Genomic DNA, 23,920 nt, shown 5'->3' with positions numbered 1-23,920 from the left:
AGCAAAGGCTTAAATAATTTCCAACAAAGACACTGAGGGACTTAAACAAAAAGTACTTAAAACAAATGACTTTTTTTACTCCTCGTTTAGAAAAGAATGGGCTAACGTTCACTGACTTATTCGGGGAAATTTATTTAACCACCTACTATAAGCCAGGAACTGTAGATACAAAGACTAAGAGGATAGGATCTGGGCCCCAAGGGACTTACAGTGTGTGGGGAGGTAGGTACAGGCATGTAAATTAGTAAGGATAATAAAATGTTACAGGTTCTATAACAGAAGTATGTTGATGGTAAAATAGGACATAAAAAGAGTGATCAATTCTACATGGGTAGGGGGATCGTAAAGTCTTTATAGAGAAGGTGACCCTTGAAAAAATAAATACAGCAAATCAGGATATGGATACGTATTACATTAAAAAATCATATAATTTATTCTTTATTATAAGAAAGTGACATCTATATAGGAATGGATAGGCTAAAAAATATATTTTTTAAATCCCTCTATTTTCAGGAATGCTCCACTAGCCTCATTAGCAATTGGTGATAATTTGTCATGCTAGGATTCAAACAGTCAAACATAATTTGTAATCAGCTCATTATATAAGGCAAATTAAGACAAAAGTTTTTCTTTTCTATTGTATGTGAAAATCTTATTCAAGATTTGTGTGCACATATATCAGTTTGAGTATTATTGGCCATATAAATTTTTGGTAGTTATCTATGACTGTTAGAAATTCTTCCTCCTAGACACACACGGCCACCCATATTTAAAGCATTTAAGGGATAGTTATTTTGAACAAGGTTACTCGGTAGCTGATGAACTGAAAAGGCAGAGGTATAGCTATTAGAAGTAAAACTTCAGCTAGTGGTATCTAGCCAGGATTGTAATCTTCAGATGTGCACAACATGAAGGTATGTGGACCACATACTGGTTTCTTCAGCCACTCTCTCTTGCAGAAAGCACAATCTTCAGAGCACCATCTTGCAAAACTGCACTTCTTACAAATAAATTCAGTTCTGGTCACTGTGATCAACCAACACTACAATTTAATCTTTGCTAGGCAGTCATTTTGGCCTCCATGCAAGTAAGCCTCATTCCTCATCGTAGGAACATGAAGTAAGTACCTAGTCTATTACCAAGTCAACTCATCCAAACCTCTGAAGGCAGTCTTTGAATATCTTCATTGGAGAAGTGTTTTTATTATAAATTTCTCACAGTAGTGCTTACATCCTCCACACAGCCTCACAGAAACTCCTGTGCATCGTCAGTGGCTTGGCTCAAGCCTTCCTCCGCCTCACTTTAATGGTCACTGCATCCTCACCTCTACTCTTCTCTCCTGGAATGTGTTGCATAAAAAATAAGTCTGGACACAGCAAGAGAGACTTTATTTCAAAGAATTATTATAAGGGAGAGGGAGTGAGTGACCATCACAATAGGTGGAGTGGACTTCTGCAATAGGGAGAGTGCTTTGACCATAAGATCTGTAAGCATGTCAAGAATTAGACACAAAGAGTTTTGTTTGTTTTTTTTTTTAATAGGAAGGTGTAAACAAGGCTAGAAAGAACCTGATGTGGGGAAGTGCGATGAAAGGATGGCATAATCGGATAGATCAGAAAACGCTTTACCCGGAAGCCAGCCTATTCTCAGGAGGAGGTATTATATGCTGGCTAAAATTCAGGGACCCGGGGGGAGAGAACTTTAACCACAGTTTGGTTAATAAACATGTTTTTCCAATTGATCGATGGAGACAAGCAGTTGTGCTAATCATATGTGAGGTAAAGAATGGAAATTTAGGAAGGGGGGCGCTGTGCCTGGCCTTGTCATAGGTAAACAAGGGACATATCTGTGCCTCTCATCTAAGTCATGTGGTGAAGGGCAATTTTTTTTTGCAGCAAGCTGTTTCCAGAGGGTGGGGAGATTTTTTTAAACTTTGTTGTTTTCCATGATCACAGGACTCAGGTAAAGTTTAACATCGTTCACTAACATTAATCAAAGACAAGTTGACTTTGGGCGATGCTAGTAGGAAATGCAGCTTTTAATATAATATTGGGAGTAAGTCAAAAACTCTGCCTTTCAAGCGGCTTATACTGATGTCGGTTTCTTCGATATGCCTAATCTAGGTAAAAAGAATCATGATTCAAGCCAGATCAAAACTCAATAGGAAGACTGGGGGCTAAATAGCAAACAACAGAATGCATTTTTCTAACCCTGTCTTCTATGTCTTTATCTTCCCTGGTGATCTATGGAAACATCTAAGCCTTAGGTCATCAAGTACTTTGTTTTCACAGTCATCTACTGCTTTTTACTTTGGAGACACACCTGACACAAAGTAAGCAGAAAAGAGAGAAGCTAACAGTGTTGAAGGCTCAGAAGTTAAGTCTTTGGCAGAGTTATACAGAGAATCAAAATCTCCTAAATTCCCAGATTTAAGCATTCCCAGTGAAAGAAGAAAACCAAGTTGTTTTCCTATACTGTTATATTATTAACAAAGGTAAATAGCCCACTGCAGCTACAGTATGTGCCTTTGGCTCAGGAAAAAGAAGAAGATCTACTTCTTCCTCTTCCTTTTCTCTCTAAACCATAGGGGAACAGAAAGGTGGACACCTGGGTGGCTCAGTCGGTTAAATGTCTGCCTTTGGCTCAGGTCATGATCTCGGGGTCCTGGGATCAAGCCCCATGTCGGCTTCCCTGCTCAGTGGGGAGCCTGCTTCTCCCTCTCCTTCTGCCCCTCCACTCTGCTCATGCTCTCTCTCTCAAATAGATAAAATCTTAAGAAAGAAAGAAAGAAAGAAAGAAAGAAAGAAGGAAGGAAGGGAGCGAGGGAGAGAGGGAGGGAGGGAGGAAGGAAGGAAGGAAGGAAAAGGAAAAGGAAAAGGAAAAGGAAAAGGAAAAGGAAAAGGAAAAGATAGATCATACGTGGAGACCATCCCTGGTATAGGCTCTCAGCACACACCCATACCTGCAGAGGAAAGCACCCTTCCCAAAGCAGTATAAATAATCAAAATAATGTTAATTTAGCTGCCATAGTTCCGCACAGGACTTTCAGAACGTATTTTACTACGCTGCTTCACCCAAAATAAAATCTATTATTAGCAGAAGAACTAATAGATTAATGAAAGAGAATATAATAAGGCAACATAAGTTCTAAGAACATTTAGGAAATTCACCAAAGTATTTTCTCCATTTATAATAGCTCCACAATTAAGTTATTACCATACTATCTGAGACAAGAGAACTAATACTTTTGTTGTGCCCATTCCCAAAATCTGTGCAGAAACCAAGCCAGCCTCATAATCACTAAGCTCAGCATTCCATTAGGAAAATAACACATAAAATTGAACATAGAGATGATAGAAATAAAACTTCTAAGGTGGAAACTGACTTTATTACTGCTAAATCATATGAATAATTTCTAATTGATTTGTATTGGGCCAGCATCTTATATTCCAGAACCATGTTCATCTATTTATCACAATATTCTATAATATGACATATGGAAACTAATACAATGCTTCATTAATATTTACGGTCTTTCTCTAGTTATGGCTCAGAGATATTTAACATTCTAAAACATAAGCACTGATAATTACATGTTTTACATTTTACTCTAATTTTTAATACTGCCAAGATTATTTAGTATAACTAACTTTTTAACTATGTACTCTTTTCTCTCTAACCATTAGCATATCAATCAAATTTGCATTATTCTGGCTTGCTCATTTTATTAAAAGCGAATTCAGAGCACAATTGACTTTTCATTTGTTTAACAAGTGAAGAAATATTTACCCTGACAGCCATTGCATTGTAGAGATTCATCTTCATAGCACAAGATGCGAACTGTGAATCAGGAAAAAAAGAGACGGCATATAGTTCAGTTACACAAAGACAGTGCAGCCTATTTTTACATATAAAAGATAAGAATCTTTATACATAATACATAATAAGAGTTCTGGGCTTAGAAAAATGAAATCAAACTTTGTATTGAAGAGATAGGCTTCCTAATACATAATGCAGGCTTAACCAGAAAAATCTATGGTAGTCAAACTAGGAGCTAATGGAGATATATGATCATAAAATGCTCTCCGCTGAGTTTGATAATCAATGGTGCTCTACTGAGAATAGAATAACAAAGCAGAAATATTCACAAGTGCTGGTGACACGTAGTATTGTATGATTTATTCACTGGGGTTCTTTTAGCCAAAACTCACAGAAACATAAAAGGAATTCATATTTCAAGACGTCTAGTTTAATGAAAAATTCAAAGAAATGCTGTCTTCAGTCGAAATCCTTCAAGGATATGGATGCAGTGATGGAGCAAAATTGTGCCTTCCAACCATCTGTACAAAATGTTATGTACTTAGCTGCCTCCTGAGTAATCCTTGGGAATTTTGTTTCATTTAATATTCATTTTAACACCATAAAATCATAAATACAATGATATCATGTTACAGCAAATCCCCTGATATAGTGAAGACTTTCTAAGGTCTTGGTTTCTTTCTAGTATAGATACATCTGTCTATTAATATACAAATCTCTGTTACACTACATAATCATTTAGCAACATAGTTTATTTCAAGGCAAATATTGCTTTAAATGAAGTCTCTACATCTGTTATATCTTTTAATTAAAAACATAAAATTAACATAACTCATGACAGTACAATAAATAGTAAAAGCAATGAAATATACATTTTTAATACAAAATATTACTTTATCTATTTTTATTCAATCGAAATTCATTTGACTAATATAACTTGAGCTTAGGTATTAGGTGCTGTGTTTCAGGCAAAAATCAGAGATAAGTGCCTTAACCTTTTATATAGGGGTTTTCTTCCCTGCAACAAACAGAAATTCATATAAAAGGGTTTCACTGTAATTAGGATTGTTTGAATTGCCTGGTCTGATCCAAAGCAAATTTTCTGTGGAGAGCAGCAGGGCTGGATTATTTATCAACAGTCTGAGCAATTAAGAAACAGTTGGCTGCAATATGTTATTTACAAATGAACACAATGATGTGACTTCATTTTAAATTCTCTTTCTTCGTCATAGCAAGTGAAGTATAATTCTTGGCGTTTGAGGTGAATACTTTAACACCATATTTCTTCAAGTCCAATTGATGTAGATATAACCATTAAATTATTTTATACAGGAGAAACATACTAAAAATTAAATATCTAAAATGTTTGGGTTCAGAAAGAGGCAATGTTTCTTATCTTTAATATGGTGCTGTTCAGTTAGCAGCACTGATGATGTGTGAGCTTTCAAGCTCAACAGACATGAGTTCAGGTCCTGATGTTGCTTTTACCAGCTGTGTGGCTTTGAACAAGTTACTTAAAGCCAGCCAGTCTTGACTTCCATGCTCACAAAATGCAACAGTACATATTTCACAGAGTTGGGGTGAAGATTAAAATGAGACAAAATTTTTAAGGTGCTTGGGACATAGTTGATGATTATAAAAGGGATTATCACTGCTGCTCTTACACATTTTGTAGCTAAAAGTATGTGATTTAACAATAAGTAAAATTCCAAAATGTAAGAGGTTAAATTTTATTCTGGACTCAGAGAAAAGAGAGATCTAGGTTTTAAGTGTATGGGTTCTGACTTTTATAGCTAAAAGGTGGAAAAGCACTTTGATTCCAGTTATCATTCTCATGTGAACCACTCACTGATATTAAATTCATTTGCTTTGGAAAGTAACAAAATATATTTATGTGAAAAATATTGCATGATCCCACTTCTAAGAGGTACCTGAAACAGCCAAATTCACAGAGACAGAAGGTGGAATAGCAGTTACCAGGGGCTAGAGGAAGGGGGCAGCTTTTGTTAAATGGGTAGAGTCTCCATTTGAGATGAAGGAGAAATTTTGGAGATGGGTAGTGGTGATAGTTGCATAAAAATGTAAATGTACCTAACGCCACTGAATAATATAGTACAGTTAAAAATGGTACAAATGGTAAATTTTATGCTATGTGTATTTTACCACAATTTTCAAAACACTAAAAAAAATCATTTGTGAATGTGAATTGTTCATTTTCATAAGCTTATCTATGAAGACACATTTAGACACTTTAAAATTTTGTAAGATTTCTTTCATCTAAGACTTTATTTCCATTCTGAGCAATGATACTACTTGTTTTATTAATTTTTGTTCTTTTGGTATATGAATAGTTAAAATATAAATCATACAAAAGCCTTTGTTCTTAATATTATTGTCTAGAATTCTGTCCTCAAAATTTGTTTTTTAATTCCATGGAGTTGGATAAGCAAAGAATATCCTAGCTACTAAATATTAATACTATTTCCAACAATGATGAGCTACTGTAATTTCTCAACAGACAAAATTCTTAAAATTTTCTTACTATTTATTAATTTCCCATTTTATCATAAGATACTAAGTGTACTAAGACTAAAAATCTGGAGTGAAAGTCAAGCATGTTTGTTGAATAAACAAAGAAAGGGAAAGAGAGGGGAAAGGGGGACAGAAAGAGAGAAAGAAGGATAAACAGAACTGATATGTTGCATTTACAACAAATAGAGCAGGAAGAATTTCTGGGATGAACACTAAGTCAACCATTTGCTAGCTATATGGCCTTTGTCACACCATCCACCTCAATTTTTACAAGGCTTCTGAAATTTTTTTTGGAGGATATAGTCCTTTTAAAGACATAATTTTCTGCATGGTTAGTATCCATGTGAATCTTCTGGACAGGGCTGCTATTCAGTGGGATTGGACCATGATTACCGATGAAAGCATGTTTCATATTTTGAGTTTCTTTCTTTTTTCTTTCTATCAGGTGAATTACAATGGGAGGGTGGTTGGGGATAAATGAGAACCACCCTCTTAGAGGTCAAGAGATATTCAAAGCTTACCACAATCAGGTCCCAATTTTTCCCCTCAATTATCTCTTACCACTCCATTCCTTTAAAGCTCAAGCTGATCAAATTACTATTTTTATTTCTTTACCTCCATGTCCATATTACTCCCCTTGCCTCCAAATGTCTTACCATTCTTTTCCAGCTGTCCAAACCTTATCTCTCCTGTTTTTCTTGCAAGCATTTATAGGAGAAACTATCTTTTCTCTCCTACTCCAAGTACCGTCAGCTGGAGGAAGCTGGCATTCTCCTAGTTCCAAAGCATACTTTCAAACAATTTCATACCAGTAAGAAGTACTCCTTTAAAAAGGACAACAACAACAAACCAAAAGAACAAGGAACCTTTTTAATCTCAAACTTTCCACACTTAAGACTCTCTATCCCTTTCGGTATTGTCATACTTCAGGTATCTGATTACTTACCCTCCTTCCTCCCTCCTCCTCACTTCTCCCTGACTTGCTCCAAGTATGCTCTAAAGATTCTGACGTCAAGCTAATGGTCTAACTTTTCATTACAACTCCTGTCATTATCTTGAGACTTTTCAAATTCATGTAGACAACACATTTAATTACTAAATCCATAGCCATGTTCCAGACCTTGTGAACTAGAAATGTTCCCCCTCTTAAGTCTTAAACTCTTAATACAAATTCCTCTCCTTCAATCCCTGGTGGCTTGACTTCTCTTAAAGGTTCTTCTATCTGGTTTAGACAGATTTAATACAGATATTTCTTGTTCCCCATTTTTAAGTTCCTTCTTCACATATTTTTATATACAATGGCTACATGGTATTTTGCTACATGAACATACCATAAATGACCTAATAGTTCCTTTATTGAGTATTTATGTTGAAAACCAAAAAAAGATGAGTTTCAAGGAGGAAACAGTCATTTTCAAAAGCACACTTTAAAAAAAAGTTGTTTTTTTGTTCTTTGTTTTTTTTTATCAAATGGTTCATTTTTACTCCGGTATAGTTAACATATAGCGTTCTGTTAGTTTCAGGGGTACAATATAGTGATTCAACAATTCTATACATTATTCAGTGCCTACCACAAGAGTACTCTTTAATCCCCATCACCTATTTCACCCATCCCCCACCCACCTCCCCTCTGGTAACCATCAGTTTGTTCTCTATAGTTAAGTCTGTTTCTTGGTTTCTCTCTCTCTCTCTCTTTTTTTTTTTTCTTTGCTCCTCAAAAGCAGAACACTTAAAGCAATACATATTCATAATAATTTTGAGTAATACATCTATATAAACTCAACCAGATCAGTTGGCTTTTTGTTAAGATTGAGCAGTACAAAGGAAACACTTGCATTAAAGTGATGACAATGGAACCTTTAAAAGCCATGCACATATGGATAACAGATATGATGAGCATGAGGCTTTGTTATTTTCCACATCAGTGCTATCCTCATTTCATAATTTTGAGTATAATCATTAAAATGATTTATTATCAAATAATCCTGAGTATTTTGTGCATATGCTTTGCCTTGTTTGTTGGCAAATGATACCAATCTGTTCATTATCAACAGCTGATTTTTAAAATACCCTTTCTTTTTCCACATACACACAAAATTAAAAGCCATATATATTATTTCTTACAATTATTATTAATATAATCTTTAAAAGCAGAAGAACCAAATCTAAATTCATTTCATAATTATCATGAAAATATATTAATAAAGTTTTAAATTAATACCAGTAGGTCAGAAGCTTAAGTTATCTAGCCTTTAGTATTTATCTAAACTACAAGACCCTGAAGGAAAAAAATGTTTCAGTTTTCTGCTCTGACACTAAACAGTGATAAATGTTGCCTTCTTAACTTATAACTGATTTGGAAGTCCTTCTGTTGAAGTTTCTCTCTCCCTCTCCCTCTCCCCCTCCCCACCTCACACTCTCTCTCTAAGACAAATAAATCTTAAAAACAAAGAACAAACAAACAAACAAGAAAGCTCCCAAAACAGTAGGACCATTTGAGTATCCAGTAGGAAGAGCAAGTTGCAGTAAAGTTAGAGCAAGAGTTCAGCAGGTATGAAAACGCATATGCACCGAGCACACACACCAGATAGCCATCGATTTCACTAACAGGAAAAGATTTTCAAGGTTGTGAATCAACAATCCTAGACCCCTAAGATGGACAAATTTGGGTTATGTTGCCAGATACAGCAGCCTGGAAGTCAGCAGGAAGGCCAGAAAAGGAGGTAGAGAATAAAAAGAAGCAAAAACAATGGTCATCAAGGAAGCAAGAGTCCAATCTCAAAAGAAAACTGTTAATGACCTATTATTGTTGAGTTAATGAGGGCACTGTAGTGGAGAACCCATGATCCTTCAGGGCTGGATAAGCTAGCTGGTGTCACAATGAAAATTATTTAAAAGCTGGATAGAAATATTTTAGTTAATAGAATTTTGAGGGAGGCTGTCTAAAACTACTGAACCTATCTAAGGAGATCCTAGGACCTGTCTTTTCACAGTTCACTTCCTGTGTGACCTTTGCCACATCTCAGACTGTTGACAATGCCAAATTTGCTAGCGGTTCCTCTGGTGACTGTGATATTGTGTCTCTGCTTTTCTAGTCGTTATCTGTGTATAATTCCCTTTCCTCTGCCTAAATCCCACTAATGTGTTCCACAAGCCTCAATTCTTGGCCCTGGCTCTACTCTTAAGATATGTTTTTTTCCCCATTAGGTAGAAATTCTAGTCATCTTGCAATGATGGTTCTAAAATCTTTGTGTCCAGCTCTGACTCTTAATCTAAACTTCCATTCAGTAGTTCACTTTAATAAGCATTTGGGGAGTGTTAATTATCATATGCCAGACACTGCTGAGAGACTCTGCAAAATCGCCTTACAAGATACCACCACATGGAGGTGTCCTAACATCATCACAAACTCAAAAAGCTCAAAACATCTTTCTGTAAGCTTTACTGAGTGCCCCATCCGAAATGTTTCTTATAAACATGCACGCTTTTGTTATCATTATAACCATTAATCAGGTTTGCGGAGATAAAAATGCAGCTATCTTAGCAGCTTACAAAACAAAAAGTTTCTCACTCACATTATGTGTAGACTAGGGTTCCCTATAGCTATCTATGCTCTACATCTCTTCATCTTAACCCCAAGGATGAAGGAGCAGCCAAGACTAGGGTGCGCTATTCTTATGCCAGAAGGAAAGAGGAAGAAAGCTTCTTAAAGCTTCATCTTCAGTGTGGCATATGTCCCATCTGCTCACAACACATGGCTTAGCCCAAAATCAGTGAGATGGGAAAGAAATCATTCTTTTATGAAGAAGGGGGCAGTGAATAATTTTGACACATATTGATACAATCACCAGCCGTGTTGACCATAGCAAAAGTCTTCCAACATATATATCCCTGTGAATCATGTAATCAGTTAGCAAAAATGTCTGCAGGCTTTCTATGTGACATTTGCTGTGATACATTTGAGATACAGTAAATTGAACAGTTACCCATTCAGGAGCTCCCAGTCAAATAAGAGATGTAGATAAACAAATGTATCACAGTGGGACAAATGCCTACATGAACAAAGCTAGGAAGGCACACCTGATATCTGCAGTCTCCCACCATTCTACACTCAACTTCAGGAGCTCAGGGAAGGTTAATATTTAAGTCTGGAACAGTAAGTAGGGATTTGGATCAATGGGAGGCAGCTCAGATGAAGGAGGGAGGGCATTCGAGGCAAGGTAAAGGGCTTTGCAAAAAAACCTGTAGGACATTGCATATTTTGACAATGGCAAACGATTTAATGTGCCCAAAGTATATTTTATACAGGTGTAGCAAGAAGTGAGGTTAGAGAAGAAGCAATAGGAAGACTATGAAAAACCTGACACGTCACATGAAAGAGTGTGAACTTTAGGCTGTATGCTATGGCAAGGGCTATAGGCATGGGAGTAAAATGATGATGTTTAGACTGAAGTCAAGAGACTTTTATGAGGGGAAATGGAAAGTGTTTGATGGCTGATAGGAGATAAATGGTAGGGAGAAGGAGGTAGTGGAGAGTCTAGGATGACTGGATTTCTGGTTGAATGGTTGTACCATTTATCTGAATAAAAGAATATATAAAGAGGAACAGGTTTGGGGTACCTGAGGGGCATGCAGATAATATTTTAATAAGTAGCATGTGGATCTATATGGATCAGAAACTGAGAACTTTAGGCAAATCACTGAATCTTCCTGAGCCCCCATTTTTCTATCTATAAAATGAAAATAACACCTGTACTTTCTACTTGACATAATAAGAGGGGAGCTATGGGCAGAGACAGATTGCTAGAAAATATTAAATAATGGATATAGTTTTTAAACAAGAAATTCCTTTAAAAATGTAGGAAATTACTTTTTAAAAGTCACATTCAACTCCTGACCAACCTTCTGCTAGTCCCCAAATTCTTTGAGCCATCCAGATCAACATCCTTCCTGTCTCCCATCATACCATGCTCATTCCCAATTTCAAAACCTCATTCATGCTGTTCCTAATGGAAATGTCGTTCCCTCTTCCCAGTCTACCATTTACTGATCCCCTGGAGGTCAGTTCAAGTCTCATTTCTTTGATCTTTGGAGATAACATTAACTCCCCATTTAAGCACTTACTATCTATCCATGTGTCTGGTGGGAGAGTCCCTTTTAAATTGACTTTCCTTTTTTATTAATTTACTTAATAGATAATATTTTCATATTGTTTAAAATTCAAAAGCTACAGAAGAGTTTATAATAAAAAAAGTCTCTTTTTAAAGATTTTATTTATTTATTTGAGGGAGACAGAGCACATAAGTGGGGGGAGGGCGGTGCAGGGGGGAAAGGAGAAACGGGCTCCCTGCTCAGCAGGGAGCCCAACTCAGGGTTCCATCCAGGACCCAGAGATCATGACCTGAGCTGAAGGCAGATGCCCAACTGACTGAGGCACCCAAGCGCCCCAAAAAAATCTCTTTCTTATGCTTCTTCCTTAAGGACCCAGTTTTCTTCTCCCTTAAGCAATTAATATCATCAGTTTTTTGTGATCCTGTCCCAGACAAGCAAATTAAATCACTGGCTTTCAAGTCATAGTATGGTGGCTCAGGTGACAACAGAGGCCACAGAGAAAGAGTCCAAGCAGTTGAGTTTCTTCAACTTCCAAAACAGCTGCACCTCTTACACCTGTTTTACACATAAGGCTAAAAATTTTGCTAACATTTTAGTGAAGGAGGGGTTCTATCCCTAAGTTTTAAAATCACTAACCTATATCACTCATTTTGTAACTTAATCATGTACTATATGGCATAGTTATTATTGCATATAGCTGTTAGGCCAAAAAAATTATGCAGAATAAATTTGGGAAATGATGATTTAAACACAGTTACTACAGACTATGTGTGTGACAGGATAATTAATGTAGACTTAAACAGTATCTTTAATTCCTGTCCCACCCCCCAACCCAAGAAAGTAGCAGGCCATCCATGTGTTCCTGCTTCAGATGGCTTATGTGTGACTGTCCATCCCTACCATGCTCTCCTTTCCTAAAACCTGAGCTCTGAGAAATTATGCTGGCATGGGAGAGAGATAATAAGAGGGGAGCTATGGGCAGAGAAAGAGAAATAAAGGAGTCAAGATTCCACATGCCTGGGGAAGAGCTGGGCATTAGCTTTTTAAAATAAGGTAATACCACATTTGGCATTCCTATTGCTTCTGGGAGGTGGTTAAAACTCTAGAAATAGACTTGGTGGCACCTGTGGAGGAGACAGGACTCAAAGCACTAGGGGTATCGGGATAGTGACTCTAACAAAAATTCCCATTCCCTTTATGTGGCCCACCAGCCACAGAGTTCTCAAGGGATGAACCTTGAGAGATCAACTACATGGGCTAGGACAATGAACTTCCTCTGAATGAAGCTGCACAAAGGTGGGGATCTCTGGTGTGTTAGCACTACTTAAGCTTTGTGGACCTCTGTATAACCCAAAGGAGGGAAATCTCCAATAATGAACTGAACTTCAACTGCTTACCAGCTCAGTACATAAGGGTTTTGGAATCACATCAAATTGGGTTTGAACTTTTCTCCATGTATCACTAACAGTATGTCCTTGGGGAAGTAACCACTTCTGAGACTAAAAGTCTTCATATATAAAACAGTGATAATATTCATAGGACTCATATAAGACTTTAGTTGGTATACACATTAAACACATAAAATGTTTATGATATTTTAGTCATACTAGTCAATCAGTAAATGGCAGCTATTTTAATTTCATTCAGTAATTACTTATTGAGGTCCAATTATGTTATCTGAGATCCTTCTGTTAGGTCCTATATACATAATGGCAAAAATAGATAAATAAATAAAACAGACGTGTTCTAAAATAGCTTACAGCTTAACAGACTTAAAAACTATCCAGAAGCAAACTAAATGAGGAAAATCGCCCTTTTTTTCCCCCCAAGATCTCAAAGATAATTAGATCCAAAACTGGAGAATAACTTAGTGATCATGCTGAGCGATATTCTTTTTAATCAAACTCAGTTAAGACACTAAAGTAACAAAACAAATTTCCTAGAATGGATCATTATATGAATTTTTAAAAATATTTTTCAGCAACCTCAACATCATTAGAATAAATATAGATTCCAAAGTTGAATACATTGACAATAGTCACTGAAATGTTTATACTCTTGTATATTTAATTAAAAAGAGGTCTCAATCATTCATAACCTTCTGACTAGTGGCTTGTGAGTAGAAATTACAGCAATGGAAGTCAAGTCAGTAATGCTCATGGAATGCCATATGCATACATATACTTTATTGTCTTGTCTATACATTGATATAGATTCCCCAACTATGAATGAATAATGGGGCCAGAGATCGCTCAGCACTCCATAAAAAATACCTTATTTTTTTGATCATCCCATTTAAGTAATCTGATTCCATTAAAAGTTGGTTTGAAGGAGCTTCTGCTGGCCATATCATTTTTGAGCACCAAACCAATTAGTGATAGTAATTTATTATAACACATTGAATAAAACAGGAATCCATTAGTTCATACTGATGTAAATAATAAAAAAAGGACAAAAAATTTAACAAATATAATAATTGATTCTGGCCAAAGCCATCAATGAATGCTAAACCTAGTGTAAAAAAGCTTGATGAGAAAGAGGATATATATATATACACACATACACACAGTTTTGAACTATCCCCCCACCCCCATGGGGCACCTAGGTGGTTCAGTTGGTTAAGCATCTGCGTTCTGAGAGCATCACTGTGATTTTAAAACTAGCTATAAGAGAGATCCAACAGTTACAAAAAGTTCATGGCAGAATTATTGTTTGAATACTTAATTTCACTAAATCTAAAATAGTAGGCTCTTCCTCCAAGCAGTTTCTGTACTTTATCAACATGTTTTAAAGTTGTTTTTTTTTTCAAAGATTTTATTCATTTATTTGACAGAGAGAGACAAAGCAAGAAAAGGAACACAAGCAGGGGGAGTGGGAGAGGGAGAAGCAGGCTTCCCGCTGAGCAGGGAGCCCAATGCGGGGCTGGATCCCAGGACCCGGGGATCATGACTTGAGCTGAAGGCAGATGATTAACAATTGAGCCACCCAGGTACCCCTTACAGTTTTTTCACTAAAGGTGAACACTTATCATTTACTTATCTAATTATTTTTATCTTTTCCTCTCTATATCTTTTAATTTCACTTAGATGCAACTAATCAGGAACAAATGAAAAACAAAATTAAGCTATTATAGTCAAAAATAGTAACAAACCAAAAAATAAATGAAGTAGGCCACCGATTAGAAACTTTCTCATTTTGTACCAAAAAAAATTTTTTTTCTTAATATCCTAAAACTCTTAGCTGAAGTGTAAGTTGGCATGCTACCATATACTTCTACAAGACTATCAGTGGATAGAGATGGTTGTGGTATACCACATTTCTTAAGGCAAATCTTCAAAATATCCCAACAGCCAATATCCCAACAGACAATGGTATGAGCGAAATCGCCTTATTTTTATATTTTGTTGAATTAATTTTGGCCACTTTAATTCAATTAATGTTTATTGACTATGTTATTAAACAGGGATTAATCTAAATGTTGATGGTCCAAAAATGAACAAGCTACTGTGCCTACCCTGAAACAGCTCAACATCTAGAACCTGGAGGAAATCATCGACAAATAAGTGCATATAAATGCATATACTGTGAAAGTTACTTTAACAAAAAGAAAATGTCTGGTGTAGTCTGGGTACAAAGAAATGAGTCATCAATTCTCCACAGAAAAACAGAAAAGGCTTCTCATAAGAGGTCTCATTCTAAAATTTAACCCCAATTTTGTTCTTATGTAAATACTTATACCAATAACTTCCAAGCTGCATGTAAATATGACTGAAGTTAAGTTACAGCATACTGTATAATTCAAATGCTAACATACATAAATTTTATAATATTTACCTTTACAATTAGTTGATACTTTTGTCTCCCTGAGTAACTTCTCCACCATTTTTGAATAATAGTTGTTACTCTATGTAAATTCCTGGGTAAAAAAATATACTTATTAGTATGCTTCCTTGAACGAGATTATTGCTTAAGTTTTTTCTTAGACTGTATTTTCTACAATTCAAGAACTCAAATTCAAAGCCAAATTTTTGTGTACTTTTAAAGAGCAGAGCTATCATTCTGCAATAGAATTAACCATTTCTAGAGTTAGAAAAAGGGGCAGAAATAAATATTCAGTATTCCTTTTGGGCTTATGATTAAACATCTTTAAATTTCAAATATTCTTCAATACTAACTCTTGGAAATATTTTTGAATGTTAAGACTATAAAACAGGTCAAAGGAACACGCTGAAAAATAAGCCAGGCAATATTGATGTGAGTCACCGTTAAGTATTTAGAAATAATTCTTGAGGTCAAGAAACACTTCCTCTTTAATGCTTATATTTCCCAGTCTATCCAAGCTAATGACATGTTAATCTGCTGAATTAAAAAAATACTCTCTTTCCTGCCATGTTCCTAGTTGGTATAGGGGCCAGAAGAGAAACTTCATCTTCCCACTTGGATCTGCAAGTCTGGCTCCCCGAGCTAACAGAAGGAACTATACAGTATAATCCCCAGTTCACCATCTGAATGAGTTATTTTGTGATAGGCATTTTCCTCCTCCACCTTATCCAGGGCAATTCTTTTCAGAATTGCGATAGACTGAAGGAAAGTTTGAGCACTGAAGAAAAAGAACAATTAAGATAGGGAGATCAGCTTCAGTCTCTTTATGATCAGGATGGCAGCATTCTGGTATCATTTGCCCTTATCTATCAACATGTTGGAGAAGACTGGAATAGCTTTCTTTTTGTTTTATTTTGTTTTGTTTTTCCTTTCTTATCAGTCAGTGAATTCATGCTATAAATAAAGTCCAGTCATTTGTCACATCCTATGGAATTGAAGAAAAGAATCTAATCAAGTGTATTTTTAAAAATTAGAGATATAGTTGATATAATTTAGTTTTTTGATATGTAAGAAAAGACCAAAAGAGTTATTTCTTTAAAAAGGACATCATATAATTTATTAACATTATAGGTAAAATAAAAGATTATTTGCAATCAGCACTTACATGGATAAATTACATTTTCTAAGGAGTATATTTTTATGATATATCTGACGTTTCCATGACAAAATCATATACCTGATATATGCCCGAACTTGACATCCTCGAAACCAGCTCTGGATTTTAACTGCTGCATCATACTCCTTTTTCCTAAATATATCTACAACACTAAAAAGAAATTTTTTAAAGCATTTCATTAGTGGCTAATATAATTCTAAAGCAAATCAACCTGTTAAACTTAACCTTTAATTTCTTCCAAAATGATAATTATAATTCAAATGTCATTTTAAATAAAATTAAAATACTAAATAAAGCGTTTCAGAAATCATGAGCTATATTTTTAAAATTAACCTTTCTCTGAGAGGTCATGTGCTTTCAACAGCCTTACTTTTTTTTATTTTTATAATCACCTATTTTGCAACTAATTAATTTACCAGTGATTCTTACAAAGAAATAAAGTAACATGCATTTTTTCATTATTTTAAAAACATAATTTCTTGAATTTACTATTTGAATGCCACTACACATATCATGCAAGATTAAAATACTTGAATCAGTTAAATGAACTGCCTCTAAGTAAAATGAATCCATCACAGAATGCCTATTCTAGATAGAATTCTCAGAAACTCCATTTAAGTTAAAGCAGGGGCAGGGCCATAGGCTTGTAAAAAGACAAGAAATTCAGTTGTTAGGTTTTACTGACTTACAGCAAAAAAAGGTTTAGTCAAGACAGATTGCCATTTTAATTTTACAAGTCATTATAATTCTCCCTCCCCATCCCTGTTAGATAAAGTGATATTGCTTAAGGCAACTACTATGCACCACAAAGTAATTTCTTTCCTAGAATGCTGGTTGGCACCTAATTAGCACTTTATGTTTGCTGAATGAATAAAGAATGGCTAACCATTTATTTCTTAATTTTTTTTTAATTCCCTTAAAATAGTGCTTCCTTGGACAGGTTATTTTTTTGTTGTCATTATATGCTAGATTAAATACATAGATTTCATTAAATTTATATATTATAATTAGAACAAAAACAGAAGGGGTAAAACCCTCAAACAATAAAATTCTTAAACAATACTATGAAGTTGGCTAAGAGAAAGAAAATAGGATGAGCAGTTAAGCCGTCAGTGGCAAAAAGCTGGAGAAACAAGTGGAAGGATTTTAGTTCTAGATAAGCAGGAAAGAGAGTTTCCTGAAAGCCTGACTCTAAAGGACTCACAAAAGCAAAAAGAAAAACAAAAATTATGCATCAGTCAGTGATCCAGATGTGAAGAGTAGTGGAGAGAATTCACACAAATCAGTAAGGTTAAGAGGCACTCTAGACAATTAGGAAAAGAAAAGAAAGTTCGATTATCACTGTACGTTTGTACTACGCGTACAAAATTATAGCAGAGACATGTATAAACCATATTCTTGGTTCAAATGATTGTGCTCCAAATGGTAGAGAGAACAGCTTGAAGTCCTTCACTCCACCGAGCCTTCCCTGACTCCCCAAACCACAGTAGGGCTTGCCATTGTATACCCTCTTAGCTCTTCACAATATTTAACACAGTCATGCATCATGATTGTTTGGTGATGGTCTTTCCACTAAACTTTAAAATCCAAAAATCAGCAATATTACCCACTTTGTCCCACATGCATTCCCAGTGGCTCCAGAGGTAACTGATACTTCTCCTAACAGTCAGTCTTTGTCTTACCAAAGCTGCTTTCTCTCGGGGAATGGCATGCCTCTTATAGACATATTTAATCCCTGTGAAGACTGCCACTCAGAAGCTACTGACAACATTAAAATATTATCCCCATTTGACAGAAGAAGATATTAAGGGAGACAGAGGTGTAGGGATTTGTCCAAGGTCACATCTTAATAAATGTCAGAGCTGAAATTTGATCCTAGATACTCTGGCTCCAAAAGCTGGATTCCTAACCATCACTGCACCTAAAGGAGAAGAGAGGAAAGAAGGATAAAAACAGGAGATGGGAGGAAAGTAAAAGGGGCGGGGGGGGTGAAGGAAAAAAATTAAAAGGAAGACTGCATGTAAGCCATTTTCAAATATAATACTAAAATTCTGTCATAAAAGAGCACCAATCTCCTTAAAACAATAAACTGAGACTAAGATGTGAAAAGACATCAACATCTATAGTAAAAAACCAAAAATTTCAGATATACCAGGTATGGGTGAGAATGTAGTGCAATAGGAACTCATAATATTGCTAGTAAGAAATAATTCAGCATTTAAACACATACAGAAAATTTTCATTTATATAAACGAAAAACTCACAAAACTTTAGGATGTTAAGGAAAGAAAAAAGAAGGCCCAATTGTAAGAGACAGTATTTTGCAGCGTCATAGAAGTTAATGGGAAGGTAGCAGGAAGGGAGACCATGGTTGAGCAGTACCAAATGCTCTGAAGAAGTCATGAAGACAAGGTCAATGTTTCAAGGAGTTGCAGGGTTAGAGGGAATCTTTTGTTTTTCTTTTAAAATCTTACCCTAGCCAATAAGAAGATATGATTGTGCAAGATATAAAATGTCATTATAGCAAAAATAGAAAAGATACAGTAACACAATATCCAGCAGATCAGGCAATTCAAAGATGACAGAGTGTGAGGAAGGAAACAATAATTTTATTCAATAAGGCTGATGTGAAGTAAAATTCATGATAATGAGATAAAACAGCTTTTTATGGGTATTTAACCTAACATTTAATATGATTATAGATCTGTTTCCCTGTTTTTAATATACTCTATTTAAATTACTGAAAACGCTTGTCTTTCCTACCCCACCAACAGTCAACAAGTGACTACCTTTCAAAACAGGGAGGGGCGCCTGGGTGGCTCAGCAGGTTAAGCATCTGCCTTCAGCCTCCATAGGGCTCCCTGCTCAGCGGGGAGTCTGCTTCTCCCTCTGCCCCTCCCCCTGCTCCTGCTCCCTCTCTATTAAATAAATAAATAAATAAATAAATAAATAAATAAATAAATAGGTAAAATCTTTAAAAAAAAAAAAAGGGAAGAAAAAATATTCAAATAAGATATACAGATACACCTAATTATTTTAAACTCATGTATAGCTTGAACCTACACTTTACTTATTACTGTCATTAGAAATGCAGAATAAGTAATCAAATTATATGTTTTGACTTTGTTTTCTAATTTCTCCTGGTAATAATGCTAACATGTAATATATAGTCAAGAAGATTAAATTATCTCTTTTTGGAGCTCTGAACACCAATGTATATAAATATAAGCACAGATATAGTAATAAGAACTATACATCTTAATTAAAGGGAAATATTTTAAAAATAACTAGTAGTTAACTTACTGCTAAGTTTTAATTTATATACTGTAATTTGACTCCCATACACATTTCTCTATTGCCCTTTTTTTAACTGCTTAAAAATGAAATTTACAGATACTTGGGATACCACTGGGATGCTGAATACTCATACAATATGTCATGAACTGCTAGACTTTTTATGTTTAAAATGAAAAATGTGGGTAGCACTTTATTTTAATGGTATATTAATTAGTTCCAAATTACAATGAAAATCCTATAGCAGTGAATAAAATATGACATCTACATGAATTTGAAATAAATTTATTATGATCAGTATTATCACAATGAATACTAAATGAATTAATAATGATGAAAGACCAAAAGTATCACCATGAATGTAATAAAACATTGAAAAAAGCTGGAAGTTTGCAGTCACTTCATCATCAACTAGAAATAAGTACTATAACCCTGGATAACACTATATTCATGTGTATCATTAGTGGCTGGAAATTAATTGACAATAAATAGAAAATGAAAAAATGTGTAGTTAAAGATCTTTCCAGTCATGTGCAAAAAATACACATTTTACACATCAACATACTGTTTAGTCTGACCTATGTGTACTAGCTATTGAATAAAAACTAGATTAAAAAGCCAATCATCTTGGCTTCTCATTATCATATGACTTTTAACTACTTTAGATACTAGGAATAAAATTCCAATATTAGCTGCCCTATATTATAAAATATATTAATGTGCTATTATAAAGTATATTGATGTGTAAAATGTTTTTGCTTATCACTTCACTATTAGGGCTCAAGGATGTCAAGCTTCTTAAAGGCAGAAATTATGTTTAATCTATACTTTGTGTTTTAATTATCACTCATGTGCCTAATAAGAGGTCAATAACTAGCTGAAAAATAGAACTACATTTTAGAATCTAGAAGCCATGTTTTGTTTTCATTAATAGTCCTCATTATTATTATTATTTCATAGCTCAATGAATAATGAGTTATAAATACATATGTATTAGATCATAAAGTAGGAATTAACATGCAGATTTATAATGTACTTGCAAAATGTTTGATTATTTACTTTTCTACATCTTCTTTCTACCTTCTCTTCATTTACTGAACAACTAAGTCCTAAGGAAATTGGCAGTGGGCAAGGAAACCAGCAATCTGTGCAAGAGGGTTGGGAGTGTTGGGGGATGGGCAGTCACAGTGGCTCAGCTAAGCCTGTGTAGGCTAAGATGGGCATCCACATGTAGGGGTGGCCTGGGGTAGGATGTCACAATCTAAGGACAGTGTTCCTGTGGACAGAAGGCCTAACTCTGGGTGTCAAGGAAAGGTGAGGAAAGGTTCCACAAGGATGGGTAGCAGAACAGGGAATAAGAACCCAAGAATGATGGAAAGGGTATCCAAGTTGGTGAACCAGTGATAATTCAGCATGGAGAGGTAGAGCCTTCACTCCATGAAAAGGGAATCCATAAAAGAGAGAATGGTTATGGTGACAGAAGTTTGGTTACGTACAAAAGGATTGATCAAATAAGTGAATATATTAAGGATAATGAGAGCCAGGTTCTGCAGTGTTAGAAAAGGAAAGGGAGATAAACTAGAGTGAATCCTGTGGTGTGGATCTGAAATGGAATTGTCAATGTAAACTCATGGATTTCAATATATACATGGATGGATGAATGGATGGATGGATAAAGTATAGATGTAGACTGCATGCAAATGCATACATACACATCTTTTCTAGCTCTGTCCACTTGAGAGAGTCTGAGAGCAGCAACACCCAATGGCATGGGCATCTACTAAAAGAAGCAAGGGTTCCTTGAAGAAATGGATGACTCCAGAGGGGGGTGGGAAAAGAAAAAGATGAGCCTGGAACATTTTTTGTGTGTGTCAGAAAGCAAGAAATTATTATGATGATTAGGACACAAAGAAAAGCTTCTAGTGGCTCCCATTGAACAAATATAGGACAATGCTAGCATGAACATAAGTAATAGAAGTAATGTTAACCCACAGAATAGGAACCTATGAGTCCATAATGGTATGCATAATAAACAAATTGAAAAACTGATGAGGAACAGAATACATACACAGTTTCAAATCACCTGCTTTTTAAAAATACCTACTAATTACAAAGGGAAAAAAGGAGAACATTACAGTAGAGAAGTCTAGCTGAAATTATCTTAGTCAATGATCCAAATAAATACCATCAGTAATGGGACAAATTAAAATTATGCAATATCTGGTAGGATGCATTAAAAAGATTACAGAATCACTTCTGTGATATTTCTGCCAAAGATACATAACCTGAATCTAATCAAGAAGAAAAAAATCAGACAAACCCAAATCGAATGAAATTTTACAAAATAATTGATCTGTGATCTTCAAAAGAAGGTTATGAAAATTAAAGAAAGACTGAGAAAATGTTCCATATTAAAGATAACTAAAGAGATAAGATACATACAATCCTTTTGCTATAAAGAACATTAATGAAACAATTGGCAAAGCTTGAATGCAGTCTGGAGATTAGATGGCAGAAATGAATCAAGTTAATTTCTTGATTTTGATGGTAGAATTGTGGTTATACAATGTCCTTAAGTGTAAAGAATTGGGGGGGTTGCAATGCGCCATCAGGTTGAAACTTACCCTCATATGATTTGTGAAAAAAACAAAAACAAAAACAAAAAACCTCTGTAACTGTATTGCAACTTTTGCTAAGTTTCAGATTATTTCAGTATTTTTAAATATATATGTATGTATATATGTGCATGTATGTGTATACACACACAAAAGAATGGCATCTCAAAACTTTTATTTTATTCAAATATGTTTAGAATTTAAAATAATTCTAATATTTAAAGTAGACTAAACACAGGAAAATGATCATGCATAAGGATATTTGTAATAATAAAGAGGTTAATTTATTAAGAAAATATAATAATCCTAAATGAGTATGCACCTAATAATAGTGCTTCAAAATACATGAAACAAAACCTAACAAAATTAAAAGGAGAAAGAACAAATTCACAATAACAGTTGGATATTTCAACATGCCTCTGAATAATTGAAAGGACAACTGTACATGAAATCGATAATAATATAGAAGACCTGAACAACACTTATCAACCAATTTGATCTAATCAACTTCTACAGAACACTCTACCCAACAATACGTATTTGGAAGGTCTTCAAGTTCACTGATGTTTTATTTGCAGAATTTTAATCTGATATTAAGTCCATCTGAATTTTTTGTTTCAGATCATTTGTTTTGTATCTCTAAAAGTTACTTCTGCTTCTTTTTATTTCCATTTAACTCATTATGCTTATATTTTCCTTTAAGTCCTTAAGCAAGTTTTGAAAGCTATTTAAAACTCATTGTAGGCTAATTCTATCATCTTTGTATTTCTGGGTCTGTTTGTATTAATTGATTTTTTTTTTCCCTCCTGGTTATAGGTCACAGTTTGCTACATTTTTGTCTTACTATTAACTCAGCAATAGATGCTGGACAATATGAATGCTATGCTGTTGAGTTTGAATTTTGCTCAGAAATTACTGCCAGTCATAAAGCTGGAGTAATTGTCTAGATAACCTCATTTGTTTCCTTTTGCCAAGAGATCATAATCGTACATTGTCTGTTGCATCAAACTGTCTAAAAATAACTTTCCACATATTTTGTTCAGTTTTCTAATTTTTCACAGTGGCAGGCCAAGTTTTTTGTATCCATTATATCTTTGTGACCCCTTAATTTATATGTTTAATTTTGTTTCCAAAATAAAATTTTTGTCTCAGAACATTTTTTCCTATTTATTTACTGTTTATTTATTAAGTAATACATGAATACCCAATGCTTAATATAAAATTTTAAACCATACAGAAAAATACAGAGAAAACTTTAAGATACCATTTCAGCCTTCCTTATCCTCTAATTCTCAGAATTACACTGTTGACAGTTTGTTATCTATGATTTCAGATAGTGTGTCTCTCTGCATATATACATAAAAATTTCACACTAAATGTATTACATATTTTCTATGACCTGTTTTTTAACCTTAATTTGTCTCAGGGTTCTTTTATGTCATTATACATAAAATTTTTCACTTTTAAACTGCTACTTAATATTCCATCATGTGTATATGCCTTAATTTATTTAACTAGATTAGTTACAAATACATACAAGGTATTTTCA

The 23,920-nt window shown here is 34.7% G+C and overlaps 1 protein-coding gene across 7 annotated transcripts in view; it reads right to left on the bottom strand.

Moving 5' to 3' along the window:
• Nucleotides 1-23,920, bottom strand: part of SPATA17 (spermatogenesis associated 17) — a 204,380-nt gene that overhangs the window by 176,074 nt on the left and 4,386 nt on the right. For all 7 annotated transcript variants that reach the window (XM_078078369.1, XM_078078373.1, XM_078078372.1 and 4 more), the window contains exons 2-4: nucleotides 16,523-16,612; nucleotides 15,298-15,379; nucleotides 3,790-3,840 (exon numbers count right to left, since the gene is read on the bottom strand). In XM_078078369.1, the coding sequence (XP_077934495.1) occupies nucleotides 3,790-3,840; nucleotides 15,298-15,379; nucleotides 16,523-16,612 (223 nt within the window). The remainder of the gene's footprint in view (nucleotides 1-3,789; nucleotides 3,841-15,297; nucleotides 15,380-16,522; nucleotides 16,613-23,920) is intronic.

The sequence above is a fragment of the Halichoerus grypus genome, chromosome 7, assembly GCF_964656455.1.
Source record: "Halichoerus grypus chromosome 7, mHalGry1.hap1.1, whole genome shotgun sequence".
Lineage (NCBI taxonomy): Eukaryota > Metazoa > Chordata > Mammalia > Carnivora > Phocidae > Halichoerus > Halichoerus grypus.
This window is presented reverse-complemented; position numbering and strand designations above follow the sequence as displayed.